A 19,334-nucleotide genomic window follows, 5' to 3' on the forward strand; every position below is an offset into this window, starting at 1 on the left:
GGAGATACAACATGATGGTATGAAATAAGTTACTATACTAAAGGCGCAAGCGTTTGCTTTTCCTGGTTTTTTTTGAGTTTTTTTAACTGACCTGGGTATTTACCGCTGATGCCTAATAAGATATCTTGTGCTCGGGTCCATTACCCACCGGAAATTACTCTCTCCATCTACGTTCCCATCCACCTTGCCATTTTCACTCTATTCACCTTGCCATTTTCACTCTCTCAGCGCTAGCTGGCAACCGCGGCGGCTGCGCAGCACCATGGTGCCCTCTTCTGCAACTACTTATATAGGTGGCAGAGACAAACGGAGCAACACCAGAAGGACCCCTCCCCCAGCCACTTTCTAGGGAAGTCGACCATCAGCAGCAGCGACACAATCACTGGCCAGGCAGATCGTGTTCGGGGTGATGGAGCAGCCATGGGTACATAGTCGATGCTTCGCCGCATATCTCCGTGTGGGGCAAGAATGGTACTGTGAAGAGGACGCGGTCCCAGGACAAGCTAAAATCTTCTTGTGATTAATTTTGTTTATCTTTGATCCACAACAAAATTAATTAAGAGATTAATTGATAAGTTAAAATCTCCCTGATTTTTTTGTACAAAAATGGTTAGGACTAACTGCATGTATGTATGTATCTCCACTGTTTCTATTCTAATAAGAGGTGAAACACATTTTTCTATTAAGGCGACGCAAAAAAAACATTATTCTATTAAGGGATTGATTCATTAGTTAAAATCTCCCTGAATTTTTCCTAGGACTGATTGTATTTCCACTATTCTATTCTAATGAAAGCTAAATTACATTACTTTATTATTAGGTTCACATGGTCCATCCATTTCTGCCTCTTTCTTTTATCGATCAGACTTTTTAGATTAAAAAAAGGTGCTTTCAAGGCGTCAACTCTAAAAAAGGTATAACTGATGAAACACAACAGTTTACATAATTAGACAGTATTGTTATGCCTTGAAAAGCGAGATATTCGTCGATGGTGACAAGAAGCCATGAACCATTGACATTGTGAATGTGAGCAGGAAGACCAAAGAATGTAAGCAAGAAGCTGAAAGAATGTGTGATCATTATCTTGCAACATTATAACATTATTCCAGAGTACCATTCTTTAAGGAATTTTTTTTATTTTGGGTCTATCCTTGATTTATTTGTCCTTAACTACTCGACCAGTAGCCTTTTTGCAGCTTTTTCCCATGCGATTATTATTGGCCAGCAGAAGATTGTCAAAATGGTTGCTCCAGGAGATATCTTAACGCATGGATTCTCAGTTTGCAGGAATATTAATGTAATCAGGTACACTCGACATGGTGCTTCCTTCGATTTTCAATTATGCCGCGCTTTTTCGACGCTAGTATGCATTAAAGATAACAGGGCATGTCATACATGCTACACCAGATTATGTATGCTTACAAACAAGAGGTTCATGTTCTCAGAATTGATCCAATTCAGCTATTTTTAGGAGTTAATACATCTCATAGTCGTGGATGAAATAATATGGACAGTAAATTACTCTTATTGACTACTGATGGTGTTGTGCTATTGGTATTTAATAGTAATCAATTACCATTGCAATTTCGATGTAGCTTCCATGTCTTCTCTAGCCTCCTCCAAATGTAACTTCTTCGGAAGAGGAGCAAAGCCATCAAAAAAGCCCAAAATTCACGAGATTTGGCATCACCTTGCAGTAGCACATAAGCAAAAAAAATGCTGAGACCTACCAGTCAAGTTGAGCAGAGAAAAATTTACAAGGCAATGTCGTCATGAACTGTGCTGGATTTCTCAAAGGTCTCTAGCCAGTAATTTATTGGAATTGATATCTTCAACTGTATATTGTCAGATTTTGAATTATTTTCCTCCTGAAACAGAAACATTCTTGTACCTTTCGCTAGTCTTACTTTTCTAAGCAAGAATAACCGAATCCATTTGGGCTATTGCTAGAACATTGTTGCATTTTACCATATCCATCAAAATAGGAAGTTAAAATACTAGAGGTGAAATCTGTAGCGCATGTGTATAAAAACAAGAATTCATATAAGTCCTAGTGTAAATCACGTGTCATGCAAATGTGGGTGCAATGATATGCTTGACTAGGTAATGCTAGTGAACTGTGCACCTCAAAATCTAATAGTGTACAAGAATCTCATGCGAAAAAGATGGTATGGGTCTGTTGGAATGTGATACCTACCCGCACGGAGATTTTAGCATGAATCTCAGCACCAAATGAAAAGGAGCAGAAAATTGAATGAAGCCAATTTTTGTCAGTCAACTGTAAAATAGCAAACATGTCAAAACTAACTCGAATTTGCAGCTTCCATGAATATTGACAGGCGGGGCGAGGGTCAGTGGCTCCACCAAGGTAAAGTTCAGAAGCACCGACATAAGAAAACTAGCTATGGTATACCCATTTGTCTTAATCACAATGGAATAGGAGTTCTTACCATATTAAAATAAGCAGCCTCCATTAAGGAAGGGAACGGCTAATTAAGCACCCTTCATTAAAATTTCCTATTTCCATGAGAAATTAATTAATTGAGTTAGTTCAGCCAAAACAGTGAAGTCCCTACAGAAGAAAGAAGGAACAACGCATCTAAAACAGAGAAGAAATAGGCTTATCACCTTTGGCTGGAACGAAAAAGAGACTGTAACATGGTTCCCCGTCCGTAGACTTGAGCTCCTCATCTTCTTCTCTGTCATCCACATATTCTTCTTCTTCTGTATTATCGCCACCTCCACCTGTATTAATTCCATGGCCAGATGCCAATCTCCAGTTCCCCATCATCACCCGTTATCTACAGGTAGTACGAAACTCCCTTTCTTTCTTCATCTTGCTCTGCACCACACCCCAAAACAAAGAACCCTAACCCTAGAGATTCAGAAATTCAAGGAGAAGAGGGAATAATAGGAGGAGCGAGGGCTCACCAGTGATAAGAACTACGACAATGGAGAGGGATACAAGAGAAGGCCGTTGTATCCGGAGATCTCGGGCAGGACCATTGCATATCCCACGCCGACCTCTGGGTCGCTACCGCATGGCAGAGGGAAAGGGGAGTACCACACATGCGAGAGAGGAGTAGTCTTCACCTCCAGGTCGTCCCTCCAGCAGCGTAGCTGTCGTCGCCTCTGCAATCGCTAGAGGCAAGGAGATGGGGGATATAGGAACGCCGTGGAGCCCAGCCGTCGGTTACCGCAAGCTATTCATCCTCAGAAGGGGACGAGCTGTTGTAGGTGGAGGAAGACAGCGGGCTCCGGAGCGATCTTGCAGAGGGAGACCACGGGCTCGGCATGGCATGCAGGTGGAGGAGCGAACGACAGCGTGCACGGGTGCGGGGAGGGTGGGAGCCGCAGCGGGTGCGGGGAGGGGATGAGGAGGGAGGTGGCGACGGCGATCTGGAAAGGGAGGAGGCGACGAGTGGCTAGGGTAGGGTTCGCGAGGACGAGTAGTGGGGCTGCTAGGTTTTTTTTCTCCTTTTCTTCAGATGGATGAATGGATGGATGGACGTGGAATTGCTAGCAATGGACGGTAGGATTTGTGCCATGTCATCGATCCGTGGCATAAATGATTTTGCAGAAAAGAAGATTGTCAAATTACCTATTAATTTTGATTTTTGATATCCGTATATAAAGAGAAGCAAAGTATTTAATTAGCAAATAGGATGGTGTATTTAAAATGTTAGTCCTAATTTAATGATTAGGGGTATTGTATCCCTGTACAAAATAGCAAATAGGAAGGATGTGCCGACAAATGCATCGGCCAGATCTTGAGTGCCACTGAAATGCTAATTGAATGCAGGATTTGATCAATCAGGCTGCTCGTATTTTCAATGACAAATATGGTACGCTTTGATTAATACTGATGGTGTTTCTTTTTTTTAGAATCTACAACATGTTGGTTGATAGTCTGTAGGTTCCTATTTAATAGCCTTGCATCGTTATTGATATTTATCTAATATAGTTTACTTCATCCATATACGTATAAAACAAAATTTTGCTCTATATACATGACACATAAGCAAAATTGATGAGGTGTCGTCGAGTCACCTCCACACATATGTTTATGGTTTTATATTTGGTCATGGTAGCATTGAAATATGATCATAAATAATTCTACACATCTTAATGACCATTTTGTGCAATAGGATCATGACCTAATGGACGCAAAAGGTCATAACGTTATGGGCTTTGAACCCTATTAGACTTCTCATGACTAATTTCAGAATTTTGGTCATGGATCAGTGACTAAATAAAGCACCGTCATTATTTTTGGTCATAATTGAGCATTTTTCTTGTAGTGCTCCCCGACCACTCCATCGCCTGGGGCAGCAACCGACGGCCGTAAAAAGCCAAATCCGGCGGCCCGCGATGAAGTGCCGCAGATCTGCAAATCCGGCAGCCCATCGACGCAGGGGGGAAGGGAGGGGAGGCTCGTGCGCGTGGCGGCCTTCCGGCATGCTCCTGCCGGCTGCTGTCGCCGGAATCTTGGACGGCGGCCGGCGGCGGCGCGAGGGGGGAGAGGAGAGGTGGTTGGTGGGAGAAAGCGCGGGATAAAATGTCCCCCCACCAACCGCTTCCGCTTATATGTTGGGCACCGTACCGCAAGGGGCAAACCCACGTTTTCTCGGGTTGGGGTCGGGATTTTGCCGCGCCCCCTAAGGGCTCCTTTGATACAAAGGAATTTCATTGGATTTTTGGAGGATTTGGATCCTTAGGATTTTTTCCTACGATGGTCGTTTGATTCGTAGGATTGAAATCCTTTGAAATTTTTCCATAGGATTCATTTGTACTACATTTTGAAGGAAAAATTCCATCCACTCAAACCTTTTTTAGAATTGCTTTGTTTTTTCTGTGCTATCAAACACACTTCCAAATCATATAGTGTAGAAAAGGAAATGCCACTCTATTCCTATGTTTTTCCTATTCCTGCGTTTTGAGAATCCTACGAATCAAAGAGGCCTTAAATTTATTTTGAACCGGGACGGAATGCGGGGTCTGATCGGGCTGTTTTTCTGCCCCGATCCGTATTTTGACGGTTATTTTATGCGTCGGGACGGATGCGCGGCCCAATTTGAGATCTGCAAGTCAGCCTTGGAGATGCCCTTAGGGCGCGCTTGGTATAGGTGTAATTTAATACATGGATGTAAAATTTATAAGTGTATTTTACTGGACATGAGTATTTTCCGGCTGAAAATTAAACATGTGGGTGGAGGTCTGTATTTATTTTACAGGTGTATTGGGTAGAAAACGGTATGCCAGGCAGGGTCTTACCTACTTCCCCCTACTCCCTATTCCTCCTAGCTAGTCGCCACTGCTACAGTACTACTGCCAATCAATTCTAATCCGCAACGCAGCAGCAGACATGTCGGGCAGCGCCGGCGGCGGGCGGCGAGGCTGGAGCCCGTTCGACGCGATCCGCAGCTTCCCTTCGAACCCGGAGTCCCTCATGTCGCAGATCGACGCCGCCATCGCCTCCACGGAGTACTCCCGCGCCTGCGCCCTCCTCGATCCGGCCTCTGCCTCCAACTCCTCGCGGCCTCCGCGCGGCAAGGGAGAGAAGGCGGAGGAGGAGCAGGAGGAGGCGTCGTCCGCTGCACGGGCGCCTCCTAGTCCTACCCCCGCCGCCGCCTGCCACGACGCGAGGGTCGCGGACGAGGCGTACCGCGCGGCGTGCGCGGCGCTCGGGGCCGGGCGGCCGGACGCGGCCGTGCGGTCGCTGCGGGCGGCGCTGGCCAGCTGCCCGCCGGAGAAGGCCGCGGCGGTCGCCAAGGTGAGGTCGATGCTGGCCATCGCGTCCGCGCAGCTGCACAGGCAGCAGCACCAGGCTCAGCAGCAGAGCGGCAGGAAATGAGACGATAGGTAGTGCTCGCCTGGTAATCTCAACAAGATTGGTTCCTCCGATTCGATCCTTGTAACTGGTTTCCTCAGATTCGATCCTCGTTGTCACCCATGTAACTGGGAGAAGTAATTATATCACTACCCATTACTCCAGTAGTAAACCATAGCTGCCGGAGGTATGCATCTTTGCTGATGCAGTAATAAAGGGGTTGTATGCATCTTGCTGATGCAGAGGTGGGAGGTATTCCTCCTTTTCTAAAAAAAAAAAAGTAAACCATAGCTGCATGGAGTTATTATAGTGCAGAAAAAAAATGATCAGAGGCTTTGTAAGTTTATTATCGTAATGGCTGTCTTCGGAGGCAGTCCAATTTTTTGCAGAAATCAGGAGATGTTAAATTGGCAGGCAGTTGATAGCAAACCCATTTAATTATTTTTCAGTTTTGAAAAAGGCCCACGAGGGGTGTGTGTGGGACTACTCATCCAACGAACTGTGATGATTCTAATCTTATCTTGCCGTCAAGAAGTGGCGGTTCCCTGTGATTTATACGTTCCACAAAGGGCACTGATCAACCAAGTTGCGAAAACATTTATATCTTTCCGTATAGCAAGTTACAGAATATTCAACTATTGTTTGAGCAGGTTCTCATCAGCTCTTAATCTCCTAACAGCAGCTTGGCGTACAACCGTCTTGTTTGAGCACTGATTGCAGAGGGGAAAAGGCAGCAATGGAACTCTGTTTAACTATTGTGCTCCGCTCAACACGCTGAACTAATTATTTCCCCTAAAAATGGGCGCAAAAAATAAACAACCGTAACCGGGCTACAGTCAAGGTGATCAATGCTCTCGCCACGCGAACTCATGTTACAGCGCCAGACCATTCTTCTTCATCAATGAAGCAAAACTCTGAAGAACCTCTTCTGCTCGGCGCAGGTCCAGACTGAAACCCTGCCGGGATGGGAATGGAGAGGCCTCACAGGCACTTCTTGATGTCTGAAAATAACGACTTCTCTTTGTTTGCTGCCTCGACGTCGTCAGGCGATGCTACAGCCACCACAACCCCATTGTCGTTGATCGTCTCGACGGCATCAGCAAACTCCTTGAAATCCTTCACGCTGCGACACGAGAAACAACATGGTAAGAGATTTTTGCACAAAAACAAATACCTGGGACGATCCTGCAAGTGTACTCAAGGAATGTGCAATTTATACAGAATAGAAGTATCTACCTGGTTGCGAGTATCTCTTCACGCCTTTGCTGGCGTTCCTCCTCAGTGATGCCCAACAAATACCGCATCAGACTGAAAACATCAAAATACATTTTAGTATGTATTCCTTCATGGCTATGATATTATATGCATGAGAGTGTAGTTTTTGTCTTGTTGGTGTATGTGTTTGTGACTATGATCCAAGTCAAGATTTAACTTGGCGCAAACATACTAGAAAGGGTGGTTATGTCCAACAAAGAACAATCAATCCGTAAGGACATGCATATCAAATGTTCTAGGTTGCATATTAACACGGATATTCTTATAAAAGAATCTCCATGGGCACAATTTCAAGCAATATGACCAGCAATAAGCAACTGCTTTTCACAAGCCCACATCGGTAGTTCAGTGCACGTCATCATATAGGGTTTGGTTATTGTGCACTATGTGAAATAGAGAGGATGATTACGTACCTGCTGTAACCTTTAGCATCTGGTAGCTGATAGGAATCAACATCCCCTATGGTGCCAATAATAGCTTTTGTGAGAGCATCATCATCTACCTCTAGTTCTCTGAGGAACTTTGCAGTCCCATCATAGACCTCTAGTGTTTTCAGCAAGTTCGGATCACGGTATGACAAATAGGAAAAGACACCTGCAAAAGCCAAAAGGAGAACAAATATTTACGGTAATGTAAAACCAGCAGAGTGATGTAAGGTGCTTACCTATTGACATGAATGTAAGTGGGACCAGTAGATTCTCTAATTTTAGCAGCTACAAAGAATTTAAAATATATGGGCAAGAACAGGTATAGGATCAAAGTACCTGAATGAGTGTCAAAATCACAAAACCCTCCATATGCTCCACCACTAACTCGAACGCGGTCCCATAACCATGTGTTGCTTATGTGCTTGGATATGACATAGGCACTTCCATTGAGCTGGTATCCACTTTGGTATAGGTTTCCAGCTTTTCCAACATAATTAACCTTCAGGCAACAGATAAATTGAGCATCAGTCAGTATGTCGAAGAGGGAATAATCATCTTCCAATAACTGCTCAAAGCTAATGTGAGAGAACCAGACAAATTAGCCTTACCTGTGTAGGGATAACAATGGCTTCATTAACAGAAGGCAATCGAGAGAGCCATGGATCACTTCCCAGGGATGGGGCACTTGGGAGTGCATCAAGAAATTTGGCAATATGCTGACCAGATTTTTCAAGATTTTTTGAGTCGCTTGTTATGTTTATCAAGCAACCTTCCTTCGAAAATAGAGACTTCCTCATTTCCTCGAGTGATGCAGATATTCTGTCCCAATCTTGATCAATCTTCGTCTCCAGGTCTCGTAGATACTCAAGATAACTGGCAATGGCAACAAATACATCAACATGTGAAACCTAAAACAAAATGTCCTGTGGATAAAAAATACTAGCTAATAGTGGCTTGCTAAGAACAAAATGAACCATATTAGGGAAGCAACTAACACTGCATATCAAAAGTGCAAGCTATGGCACTACAAATAGTCATGTAAATGTGCTCACAAGGCCATAATCATTTTAATAGCCAGCTGACTTAACAAGCTGCAAATGGGTATATAAGATAAATAATCTTACCTAACACCGCCCATTTGTTCTGAAATCCATCCAGCTGCATTTAACTTAGCATCCATTCTGGCAGCTGCTATACCGTGGCCACTTCCCCTCAATCGATTCTGTGTTAGAGAAATCATTAGACAACAAAATGCATGTATGCGTATAGTAATCTGAATCACAAGTATACTAGTTTCGTACCTCCATTCTTGCTTTACTTTGGGAAACAAACTGCTTGAACCTCTGTTGTTCTGTGAACTGAACATCTTGAAGAAGACAGTTCATCTGCAAGAACAGAACAAGGATTTATTTTCATGATGCAGATGTAAGATCAGTAACTGTGATAAGCATTAAACAGATTAAGAATGTCGTCCACGCTGTCATTGCCTTTGGTAGTATGATCTACACAGACAAAGATCATAAACATACCAGGTGAAACAAATCTTCTACTCGCGTTGACATTGCCTTTCCCCGAACGACAATACGAGTAAGAGGATCATCTGTTCCCTTTATTGAAGATGTTAATGGGTAAACTGATATGCCTCCAGTTTTTCTCCCAATTAACTGATTAAGCTGCACGAAGTCCATGTCTTTTGTGCCCATCTCCAGTAAGGATTGGCTAGAATGAACATCCAATTAGTGAAATACCACATAGTATATTTCACAGAGAAAAGCAAAATATGTTCAGCATTTCATGGTAAATAGAAATAATGTATTGATCGGACTTCAGGGATCTCACCAGAACAAAGGCAACAGTTGTAGATGTTCTTTCTTCATAGAACCCATATCAAATACAACTTCGGAGTAGACTACATCATTGGTGAAGAGATCATGTTGCAAGACCTTGACACCGTTTATTTCCCCCACCTAAATACGCAATTCCAGAAATGAAGATTATACTATCTCAACTGATAAAACAATAAAGTAAAGAGATGGTAAAAACAGGCCTCCTCAGGAAATAAAATGGTAACGCAACCACCTAATAAATAGTTCATGCATCGAACATTGTCAAACCATCCTCTGTACTTTTTGAAAGGAACTTCTCTATATACTAATGCCTAGTTTTGCTGAACTCCAGATTAAATTCTAGGATATAGAGATTGAATATAATCCTAAAAGTTTTAGAATCTTAGATTGATAACTTTGAACTTTGGTCTACAAATAGCAGAACATGTAGCTTCTGACCAATTTACAGGACAGAATCTGTAACTCCAGATCTCTTGTTCAGTCAGGCAACCAATGAGCATGTCTGGTAAGGAGGCTATTTGCCAGTCTCTAGTTAGCTTTTGCTGTGGTGACAAATATTGTTTATGGAAGTTACCTAAACTGAACAAAGGACACTTTGTGTCAACACACAGTCAGATTTTCCTTTTTCTGCAAGCAAGGTTTGGGAGAGGAGGAAGGAGGATGACAGACCACATCACCATGTCACCACATATCAACTCCACCTCCTAGGAGGATTGTAACTTCAAACTCTCTCTTTTCAATGAAATGAAACGCAAAGGTCCTTTGTATTTTCTCGAAGAAAAAAAACTCTATCAGACACTATTAGTAGTTAATATATTACATTGCAAACAAGTTCTGATCAGTAGTCTTAACTCTTGCAAATGCTAGATTGTTTGAGTGGGAAACATCACAGCAGCCAAATCAATAGCTAAAAAACAAAGCACTTTGCTAAATAGTGCAGAGCCAGAAAAAATTCACTGAACTTTGACCTATGTGAGCAGGCCTCTGGTTCCTTTCCCAATCAGGATCTGGAAAACTAAGAACTGACACGGTCCAACTACATAATGAAGTAGAATTCATATTTACCATAGCTCAACTTGACCGAGAATTTTGAGCCAACCTACCCTAATACTTTCAGCCGATGTAGAGATAGTGTAGGTCAAAGAATTACCTCTATTGGCACATGAATAGGCTTTTTAGGGATATCTTGTAGCGACAGGCTAGGAACAGCTTTGAGAGCTTCTGGAGGATCTGGAGTCTCTTGTTTGTCCTTCAGCTCCTTTGTAGCACGTGCCAACTCTGCAAGATCCTCCTGAGTCATGCTAGATTTTACTTGTTTCAAAATTTCTTTCTCAGCGGCTTCATCACGTGAAGCTTTCTCAGGATCAGGCTGCACAACAAAGTATTGAATTTTAAGAGGTCACAACAAGAAGGCTCATTTCATGTAGAACTCTCGGGTGGAAGGTTCTCTACAAACCTGCATTTCAACTGTCACACGATGCACATTGTTCAAAATATATTTTTCAATGAGCGGGGAGAATACTGCTTTGGATCCCTTCTCAGCAATGCGTGCTTTGAGTTGCTGCAATGGCTGTTCATATTTCAGAGGCTCGAAAGGGTCCATATCATATATCCATTTTCCCTGCAAAAAAAATTAAGTTGAAGAAAATATTAATATGCCCAACATTTTTGTCTGTTTCTTTTTTACATATCACGAATCTCATACCATCGAACGAAGCATTAGTGACAGCCCTCGGGGAAATGATCCCGTGTTATTCTCCCTGAGAGAGAATTCGATCGTGTTCATAGATGCTTCCACTGCTTCTGGTGCAAATCCCTCCTCTGCCAAATTCTTCAAAATTTGCATAACCAGCTCTTCAACCTTCTCAATGTTATCCTCAGATACACCTTTCAAGCCTATACTGAACTGTGGTTGAAGAAGCTCATCCTCAACACCACCTCCCACAATAGCCTCTCCTAAACCACTTTCAAGAAGAATTCTTCTAAGTGGTGAAGCAGGAGTCCCCAGCAACAGATGATCCAGGAAACCAAGTGCAAGCTCAGTTTCTACATCCAGTGGCTCCTCTGACAAGAGCCAATTAGTGCAAACCATATATTTCTTTTTCAAATCACCTTCCTGGCCAGCAGGATACTTCTCTGCAATCCTCACTGGTTCTTTGAAAAGCCTCTGAGGCATAACCTTTGATTCATTACGAGCAGGGCTGGCTTCAAACAGGTCAAGGTATTCTACAGAAGAGAGGCAAGATAAGAAAGAAAAAAAATGGCATCGGAGAAAAGGAAAAGGAAATACAACCAAATGCTCAAAAAACAACCCTGTGAATAAGCACGACTAACTACTATATGGACACATTACCACTTAGAATACGTAGTCGCTCTTTTGTGTCATCATCGCCGTAAAACCAGATCCTAGCATTGCTCGGATGATAGAACTTCCTGTGGAACTCCTAAACATATGACACCAAAAGGTTGGGATCAAATTTGAAGAAAATAATTAACCAATGCTAGTTGGTCCACTAAGAAAAAAGGACTCAATGGTCTCAGAAGCAATTCCTCTTTTACTTTCCAATAAAAAATCACTGGAACTTATAGTTTTATAAAGGAGCAAAATGACAAATTAAGTATCATATCATGGTACCCAACATCTAAAATTGCAGAAGACATCACATAATCTTGAAAGTGTTTGCAAATAAGAGCAAATGACAAATTAATTATCATTTCACGAAAATAGAAAAATTGAACTGAGGAAACCTTGAATTCTTCGAAAGTAAGGTTTGGGATTTCATTTGGGTCCCCACCACTATCCACACCATACGTGTTATCAGGAGAAAGTGCCTGTAGAAAGCTCAAATGTGTTAGGTACTCTTGTAGCAATTGGCATCTATAATAATGATAAGAGAAACTCACAAAAAGAACTGGAATCTGATGAGAACAGCCAAAGGGGTATTCATAACTGGACTATTAGCACAAACTAATAAACCAGGAAGCATCAACTATAGAAGGATAGACTAGAGACAGTTGAAACTACAACTTGCTAATGTACAGGTGGAACTGCAACAGCAATCAGAAAGCGGAATGGATGCAGGTGGAAATGCAACGGCCTGGACCCTGTGCATGTCAATTCTTAGATAAGCAGCTCCTCATGAAAAAGGTGTGCAGTTTGTCAAGCCTGGATTTAGTCCTAACTGATGAAACTATACAGAGATTGACCAAAGTTTGAATCATCTATAGGGTAAAAATAATCATAGGAATGGATGTGTTGAAAAGATTCTGAACACATCAGAATAACAAAGAAGGTGATCCTAGTGCACTATCATGCAAAGGATAATAAAAGTAACACACAAGCAAAAACTCCGACTGAACTAAAAGTTACAGAGTGAAAAACGAAATCGAACAAATCGCTAACCTGTTGAGACACACGCCCCATTATGTTATCAGGTTGAGAGTAGACTCCTTTCATCTCGTTGAAGACAACACCTACAGTCACATGTTGAAGGATTGCATTCAGGTACTTTTTGAGGAATGATCAGGCCTAGCTCACATACAAATGTGTTTGCTTCATTAAAATAGCCTGAGTAATCAAACCTTTGTAGGATATCTCTTCTTCGGGATTATTAAGCTCATAATGCCAACCTTCCTGTTGAAATGTTTGGAAGTCCTCGACACACTTAGGGAAAAACACAGCATCAAGGTATACATCAACCAAGTTATAGAAATCCTGCAAGGCAACAACAGAAATGATGATAATGCTAAAAAGAGGTCGTGCTGAATAAATGACTGAAGCAAATCAGTGACTAATAGGTGTCACCTTGGTGTTTGTTGATGCAACTGGATAACACGTCCGATCCGGATAGGTGAACGCATTCAGGAAAGTATGCAGACTACCCTTTAAAAGCTCAACAAATGGCTCTTTCAAAGGGTACTTTCTCGATCCACAGAGAACGCTATGCTCAAGAATGTGAGGTATGCCAGTCGAATTTTTCCTGGTAATAAAGGAAACTTATTCAGAAACCCCATAACAGCTTGCATGCAGTAATATGTTCTTTGCGTCTTTCCTATCTGTGAATAAGTTTCCCTGCTTTGTTTTTTGCACGGTAGTATACCATCAACAATCCCACGAGGCAAGGATTAGGCGCACTTACGGAGGGGTACGGAATACAATGCCGAACACTTTGTTCTCGTCGTCGTTTGCCACGGACATCACTTCTGCGCCTGTCTTCTTGTGCTTGTAGAGAACAGCAGCTGATTTGCACTCGTCTATGACTTGTTCAGATACCTTTTCAAAGCCTAGCGTTGCCGCATACTCATGGACATCGTCGGTGTCTGCTTACGGGATAATGAAAAAAGGTCATGCGCCTGGCACATCCATTCTCGAACTACAACTTTTATCATAGCCCCAACAGAGGTTACTCGAATAACAAGCAGTGTATCTCCAGCCATCCCATAACAAATTAACGAGCGGAGCAGCATACAGATGCGGAGATCCGAGACTCAACGCAATGCAACCTTTAGACCATTATTACCAACGGGCTATGCACCTAGACGCTACTAGAGACATGGAAACTGCAGGTGAAACAGTACATAAGCAGAGGTTAGTATTGGCACACGGACGGGTTGGGGCAAAAGGCTCACCGCTGGGCACAGGGGAGGGCGAGGTGGAGACGGCGGGGACGGAGAGGCGCCTCGCGAGGCCGGGCGCGGTGAGCGGCCAGTACCGCCCCGCGGAGTGCAGGTGCAGCGGCGCGGCCGCGGCCAGGAGGCGCGACGAGCCGCCGGGCGACGAGAATGAGGAGGAGGAGGAGGACAAGCGGCGACGCGGCGCGGAGGAGGTGGCGGCGGGCACGAGGGGCCTGGGCCTGCCGCAGCGCTGGAGGAGGCGGCGGCCGGAGGTGCGGAGCAGCGCCACCCGCTCCATGGCGTAGGTGTCCAGCTTGCCGTCGGCTCTGGCTGGGGTTTGCCTTTGCCTGCGGGGGTGGGTTGGATTGGAGGAGGGGGCAAGGCAGACGTGGCGGCGTGGTAGCTCGATTCGATCGATGCGGTGCGGCTAGGCTAGGCTGAAGGCTCCCTGGTGCTGGGCTTTTTTTCTCTGGGGTTTTTGCCTGCTTGCTTGGGCTGGAAGAAGAAGGAGGCGAGGAGGAAAATCCCTGGTTTTTTTAGCTCGGTCGATTTTCGACGTGGGGGAAAAAATCGTGTGGTTGAGGGGGCTGTGAGAGTGAGCTGTGGTGCACGCGTTTGAAACCTTGGCGTTTTATGGACGTGTTTGTAGCGTGTACACTGGAGAGGCCTGGAGCTTTGCAACTCTTGGTTGGATTTTTCGGTGCAACGTGTCCATTCAATGTCTGGCCCGGTCTGGAGTGTGGAGATGCTGGACTACAAAGTTCATGTTTCCTGGTCTAAAACGAAAGGGAGCTCCTGCTTGACGCCTTGTGCGCGCTAGGAAACATAACTGGCGCTCACACGCGTCTAAAGCCGGGCGCCCCTCGCCTCGTTCGTTTGGTCGGGCCGATCTGTCAATCGGTGGACCGTTTGACTATTGACTTTCGCAGAAAACTTAATTTGAAAATTAAGAATTGGAAGGAAATATTGAAAAAGTTGAGAAATTGAAAAAATAGGAAAAAATGCGGATTTTAAAAAAAGTTCATGGATTTTAAAAGTTTCATGAATTCAGAAATGTTCACATGTTTGAAATATGTCCATAAATTTGATAGTTTTTCATGAATTTGAAAAAATCCATATATTTCAGAAAAAAAACACAAATTTGAAAGAAAAACATGGATTTGAAAAAAACAAGGATCATGCAAATTTGAAATTTGTTCATGAGTTTTTCTAAACGAATGTTAAAATTTTAACAAATTCAAAATTTTCAGAATTTTGTGAAGAAGTTATGAATAAATAAATACAATTTAGAAAACGAGAAGAAGGGAAAAGGGAAAAATGAGGAAAAATAAAAAAGCAAACAAAAAACCGACAAAAGAAAGACAAAAACAGTTCAAAAGCTTCTAGAAGCTTCACAAAACCAAAAGTGTGCCACAGATTACATTATGGGGCCTTTTACAACAATACTAGCGATATAAGATGGGACGGCCCATTTGCGTAGGAGGGGGTGTACGCCACTTGGTGAAAATGCTTAGAAATAGTGCTTAAGGCGCCAAATAGAGTTTGGGAAAACAAAATAGGAAGAAAGAACAATACCACCGAACTTTTTGATACATCGGGGGAGACTAGGATCTGCCATTGGGTGGGATCAATAAGATCAATCTTTTTAAGATAAAAAAAACATGTTTAAAATTTCTGATTAATATATGGAGACTCACATCCATGTTTCTTGTACAATCTCAAAAAGTTTCAGCTCCTAATTGGAACTACCCTTAGAGAACTAAAAGAGACATAATTGAATATGAATAGTGTCAAATACTACCATCCACCCAAAGTTGATACTATTCAAATACTACTATTCACCCATAGTTGGCACTATTCATAGCCGAGTTTATCTTTTTTGAATCTCTAATTGTACGTCAAGTTTAGCTGATTTTTTGCAGTGGTACACATACATGGAGATATGTTGTAAAAAATGAAAAAAAAAATGAATTTTGCAGTTGATCCTACGATCTCATCTAAAGGGCAAATCCTACTGGCCTTCCCTTTATCATTGAGCCTATTGCGGAATGGCTGTTGAGTTGCATGTCTCATTCCTGCCCATTAGAAGGTGGATTGACCTTCTGTCTACTCGTTGATACTATACATCGCTTACTGTAGATGAAACTCGCGTTCGCTTAAAGAAAAATCGCTTTGGGCCGGGGGTTTTCTTTTCCATTTATAGAAATACATCTTGACTTTTTTTAACATGCATTGGACATTTTCAGTATGCAAATTGAATATTTCTTTTAAATGTTACTAACGTTTCTTGTATGTTATGAAAAATTGTTTTAGATTTCAGGCACATTTGTTTAAAATGACAAAAAACATATTTTTGAACATATGGAAAAAAATACATATTACACGAAGATTTTTTTCTGAATTCATGAAGATTTTTAAAACAATTTCATGATAAAATAATTAATGTGTGAACATTTTTTAGATGTGACGGATAGTTTTTTTAATGGTACAAACTTTTTAAAAAAATGCGGAAGCAACGTTTTTACATTACATTGGCAATGTTTATGTGCGCTAATTAATTATTTTTTTGAAGTTTGAAAAATAAAAACAGAAAATAGAAAATTCAGCGTTTTGGGTGTTGCTCACTTTTTCTTTCTTTGATGGAAGCTTGTTGCTTGTCACTGAAAGGAGACATGCGGGTTTGGCCCATGTTGGCCTTGACTTGGTAAGACAATCTTGTGATAATGTCGTCACATAATACATAATCGCAGCTAAAAATGGTGTAGGATAGGAATATTTTAGTCTTATCTTTGGAAACATTGCCTTGGTAAGACAATATTATGATGGGACTCTTTTAGTCTTATCTTTGGTAACTAGATATACCTACACTTGTGATGATAGTATCTTAAATAAGTGAATGCAAGTCTTTTCTTTCACTTCTCTATCCTTTACTTTAACATTTATCTTACGTGACACTTATGAAGAAAGCACAATTGTATGTGCTCTTATGAATCGCTAAAGGCTAGGTACATGAGATCCCTTGTGTGATTACGGGAATTGCTTCACCTTGTAGTACTTATCACGCATGTCTGGTTATCTACATAGGTTTTTGCCCACTTGCATGAGTGGCTCAGTAGGGCATGTTTGAGCTAATATATGTTCTAGGTCATGTTGTGCATGTTGTTTGATTGCCTACAAGATGGAAGCTGCATCGGGGCAACAACTAAACCCTTAGCGTTGTGTTTCTTGAGTTTTACGATTTGGCTTGACTGATGCAATGCGCTTTGTTTGGTTGGACACATTCGATCATGGTGAGCTTACCAGCTACACCCCCTAACAAATGTTGTCGTTTCGTGTTACATGTGATCGTAGGATCACAACAAAACCAAAATGATGACAAATTGGATGGATATTACAAAGTTCTTCAACCCACTTAACGCGATTTGACCTACGCCCTTCCCTACTTCATGGGCCTCTTCTCTCTGAGCATGAACTATGATTAATCATCCATTGCCTCCTCTCTAGTCTTGAACCCTTTATAGCAGTTATTCTTGTAACCACCCACTTGTTCATGTCATCACTACACATGGACGATGAACTCCTAGAACCCTCCGAGAGTACACCATATACAACTTCATCTACCAAGATAGAAGAACAATATTTCAACAAGCAACAAAACACATGGAAATGGAGCAACATAAGCACACACGATTCATATATCCAAAAAGCATCACAAGTTCATCCTACATACTATGGTGTCATCTACCATCAGATCAAAAGGAACGTGTAATCCTACCATTACTAGTTGACCATCACCACATGAGGAGTTGGCATATACCACCTCAACAAAATATACATGGCATCAAGACTTTTCATGCCACTTTAGCTGCCATAAAATGTGCATCATCATCATCATGCATGCCACCATCACCACAGACTATTGCACTACACGTAGTAGTGCTTGCTCAACTTTCTCCCAAGCTAGGGCGTCATGTGTTCCTATTGTTGGGGAACATCGCATGGGAAACAAAAAAATTCCTACGCGCACGAAGACCTATCATGGTGATGTCCATCTACGAGAGGGGATTTCCGATCTACGTACCCTTGTAGATCGCACAGTAGAAGCGTTAAGAAACGCGGTTGATGTAGTGGAACGTCCTCACGTCCCTCGATCCGCCCCGCGAACCGTCCCACGAACCGTCCCGTGATCCCTCCCAGGATTCTCTCCGATCTAGTGCCGAACGGACGACACCTCCGCGTTCAGCACACGTACAGCTCGACGATGATCTCGGCCTTCTTGATCCAGCAAGAGAGACGGAGAGGTAGATGAGTTCTCCGGCAGCGTGACGGCGCTCCGGAGGTTGGTGGTGATCTAATCTCAGCAGGGCTCCGCCCGAGCTCCGCAGAAACACGATCTAGAGGAAAAACCGTGGAGGTATGTGGTCGGGCTGCCGTGGCAAAAGTTGTCTCAAATCAGCCCTAATAGCTCCATATATATAGGAGGGGAGGGGAGGCTTGCCTTGAGGCTCAAGGAGTCCCAAGGGCTGTGCCACCAAGGGAGGAGGAGTCCTCCTCCAATCCTAGTCCAACTAGGATTGGAAAGTGGAGTCCTTCTCTCCTTTCCCACCTCTTTTTTTTTCTTTTCTCTTTGATTTTCTATCCTTGGCGCATAGGGCCTTCTTGGGCTGTCCCACCAGCCCACCAAGGGCTGGTGCGCCACCCCCAAGGCCTATGGGCTTCCCCGGGGTGGGTTACCCCCCCGGTGAACATCCGGAACCCATTCGTCATTCCCGGTACATTCCCGGTAACTCCGAAAACCTTCCGGTAATCAAATGAGGTCATCCTATATATCAATCATCGTTTCTGGACCATTCCGGAAACCCTCGTGACGTCCGTGATCTCATCCGGGACTCCGAACAACATTCGGTAACCAACTATATAACTCAAATACGCATAAAACAACGTCGAACCTTAAGTGTGCAGACCCTGCGGGTTCGAGAACTATGTAGACATGACCCGAGTGACTCCTCGGTCAATATCCAATAGCGGGACCTGGATGCCCATATTGGATCCCACATATTCTACGAAGATCTTATCGTTTGAACCTCAGTGCCAAGGATTCATATAATCCCGTATGTCATTTCCTTTGTCCTTCGGTATGTTACTTGCCCGAGATTCGATCGTCAGTATCCGCATACCTATTTCAATCTCGTTTACCGGCAAGTATCTTTACTCGTTCCGTAATACAAGATCCCGCAACTTACATTAAGTCACATTGCTTGCAAGGCTTGTGTGTGATGTTGTATTACCGAGTGGGTCCCGAGATACCTCTCCGTCACACGGAGTGACAAATCCCAGTCT

The 19,334-nt window shown here is 43.0% G+C and overlaps 2 protein-coding genes across 2 annotated transcripts; one reads left to right on the forward strand and one right to left on the reverse strand.

Moving 5' to 3' along the window:
- Positions 1–5,135: 5,135 nt before the first annotated feature.
- On the forward strand, positions 5,136–6,247 carry LOC123403861. The gene has a single exon (XM_045097779.1). It carries the CDS (start codon positions 5,366–5,368, stop codon positions 5,852–5,854), a length of 489 nt encoding a protein of 162 aa, XP_044953714.1. The 5' UTR covers positions 5,136–5,365; the 3' UTR covers positions 5,855–6,247.
- A 157-nt stretch (positions 6,248–6,404) lies between these two features.
- On the reverse strand, positions 6,405–14,486 carry LOC123403859 (presequence protease 1, chloroplastic/mitochondrial-like). The gene is made up of 19 exons (XM_045097778.1): positions 14,010–14,486; positions 13,520–13,700; positions 13,186–13,360; positions 12,963–13,095; positions 12,784–12,854; positions 12,129–12,212; positions 11,734–11,824; positions 11,086–11,606; positions 10,837–11,001; positions 10,531–10,749; positions 9,373–9,500; positions 9,063–9,252; positions 8,835–8,918; positions 8,658–8,755; positions 8,142–8,406; positions 7,870–8,032; positions 7,519–7,699; positions 7,067–7,138; positions 6,405–6,953 (listed from the first exon to the last, which is right to left on the reverse strand). The coding sequence occupies exons 1-19, from the start codon at positions 14,290–14,292 to the stop codon at positions 6,812–6,814; spliced, it is 3,246 nt and encodes a 1,081-aa protein (XP_044953713.1). The 5' UTR covers positions 14,293–14,486; the 3' UTR covers positions 6,405–6,811.
- Positions 14,487–19,334: the final 4,848 nt, after the last annotated feature.

The sequence above is a fragment of the Hordeum vulgare genome, chromosome 6H (assembly GCF_904849725.1).
Source record: "Hordeum vulgare subsp. vulgare chromosome 6H, MorexV3_pseudomolecules_assembly, whole genome shotgun sequence".
In the NCBI taxonomy this organism is placed as follows: Eukaryota; Viridiplantae; Streptophyta; class Magnoliopsida; order Poales; family Poaceae; genus Hordeum; species Hordeum vulgare.

Excerpts from the sequence above, each read along its gene's own strand:
- LOC123403861 (XM_045097779.1), top strand. The coding sequence starts at position 5,366 with ATGTCGGGCAGCGCCGGCGGCGGGCGGCGAGGCTGGAGCCCGTTCGAC.
- LOC123403859 (XM_045097778.1), bottom strand. The coding sequence starts at position 14,292 with ATGGAGCGGGTGGCGCTGCTCCGCACCTCCGGCCGCCGCCTCCTCCAG. Across the intron at positions 7,700-7,869 it reads TGATTTTGACACTCATTCAG|GTGTCTTTTCCTATTTGTCA; the intron begins GTACTTTGATCC and ends TGGCTTTTGCAG. Across the intron at positions 6,954-7,066 it reads GAAGAGATACTCGCAACCAG|CGTGAAGGATTTCAAGGAGT; the intron begins GTAGATACTTCT and ends CTCGTGTCGCAG.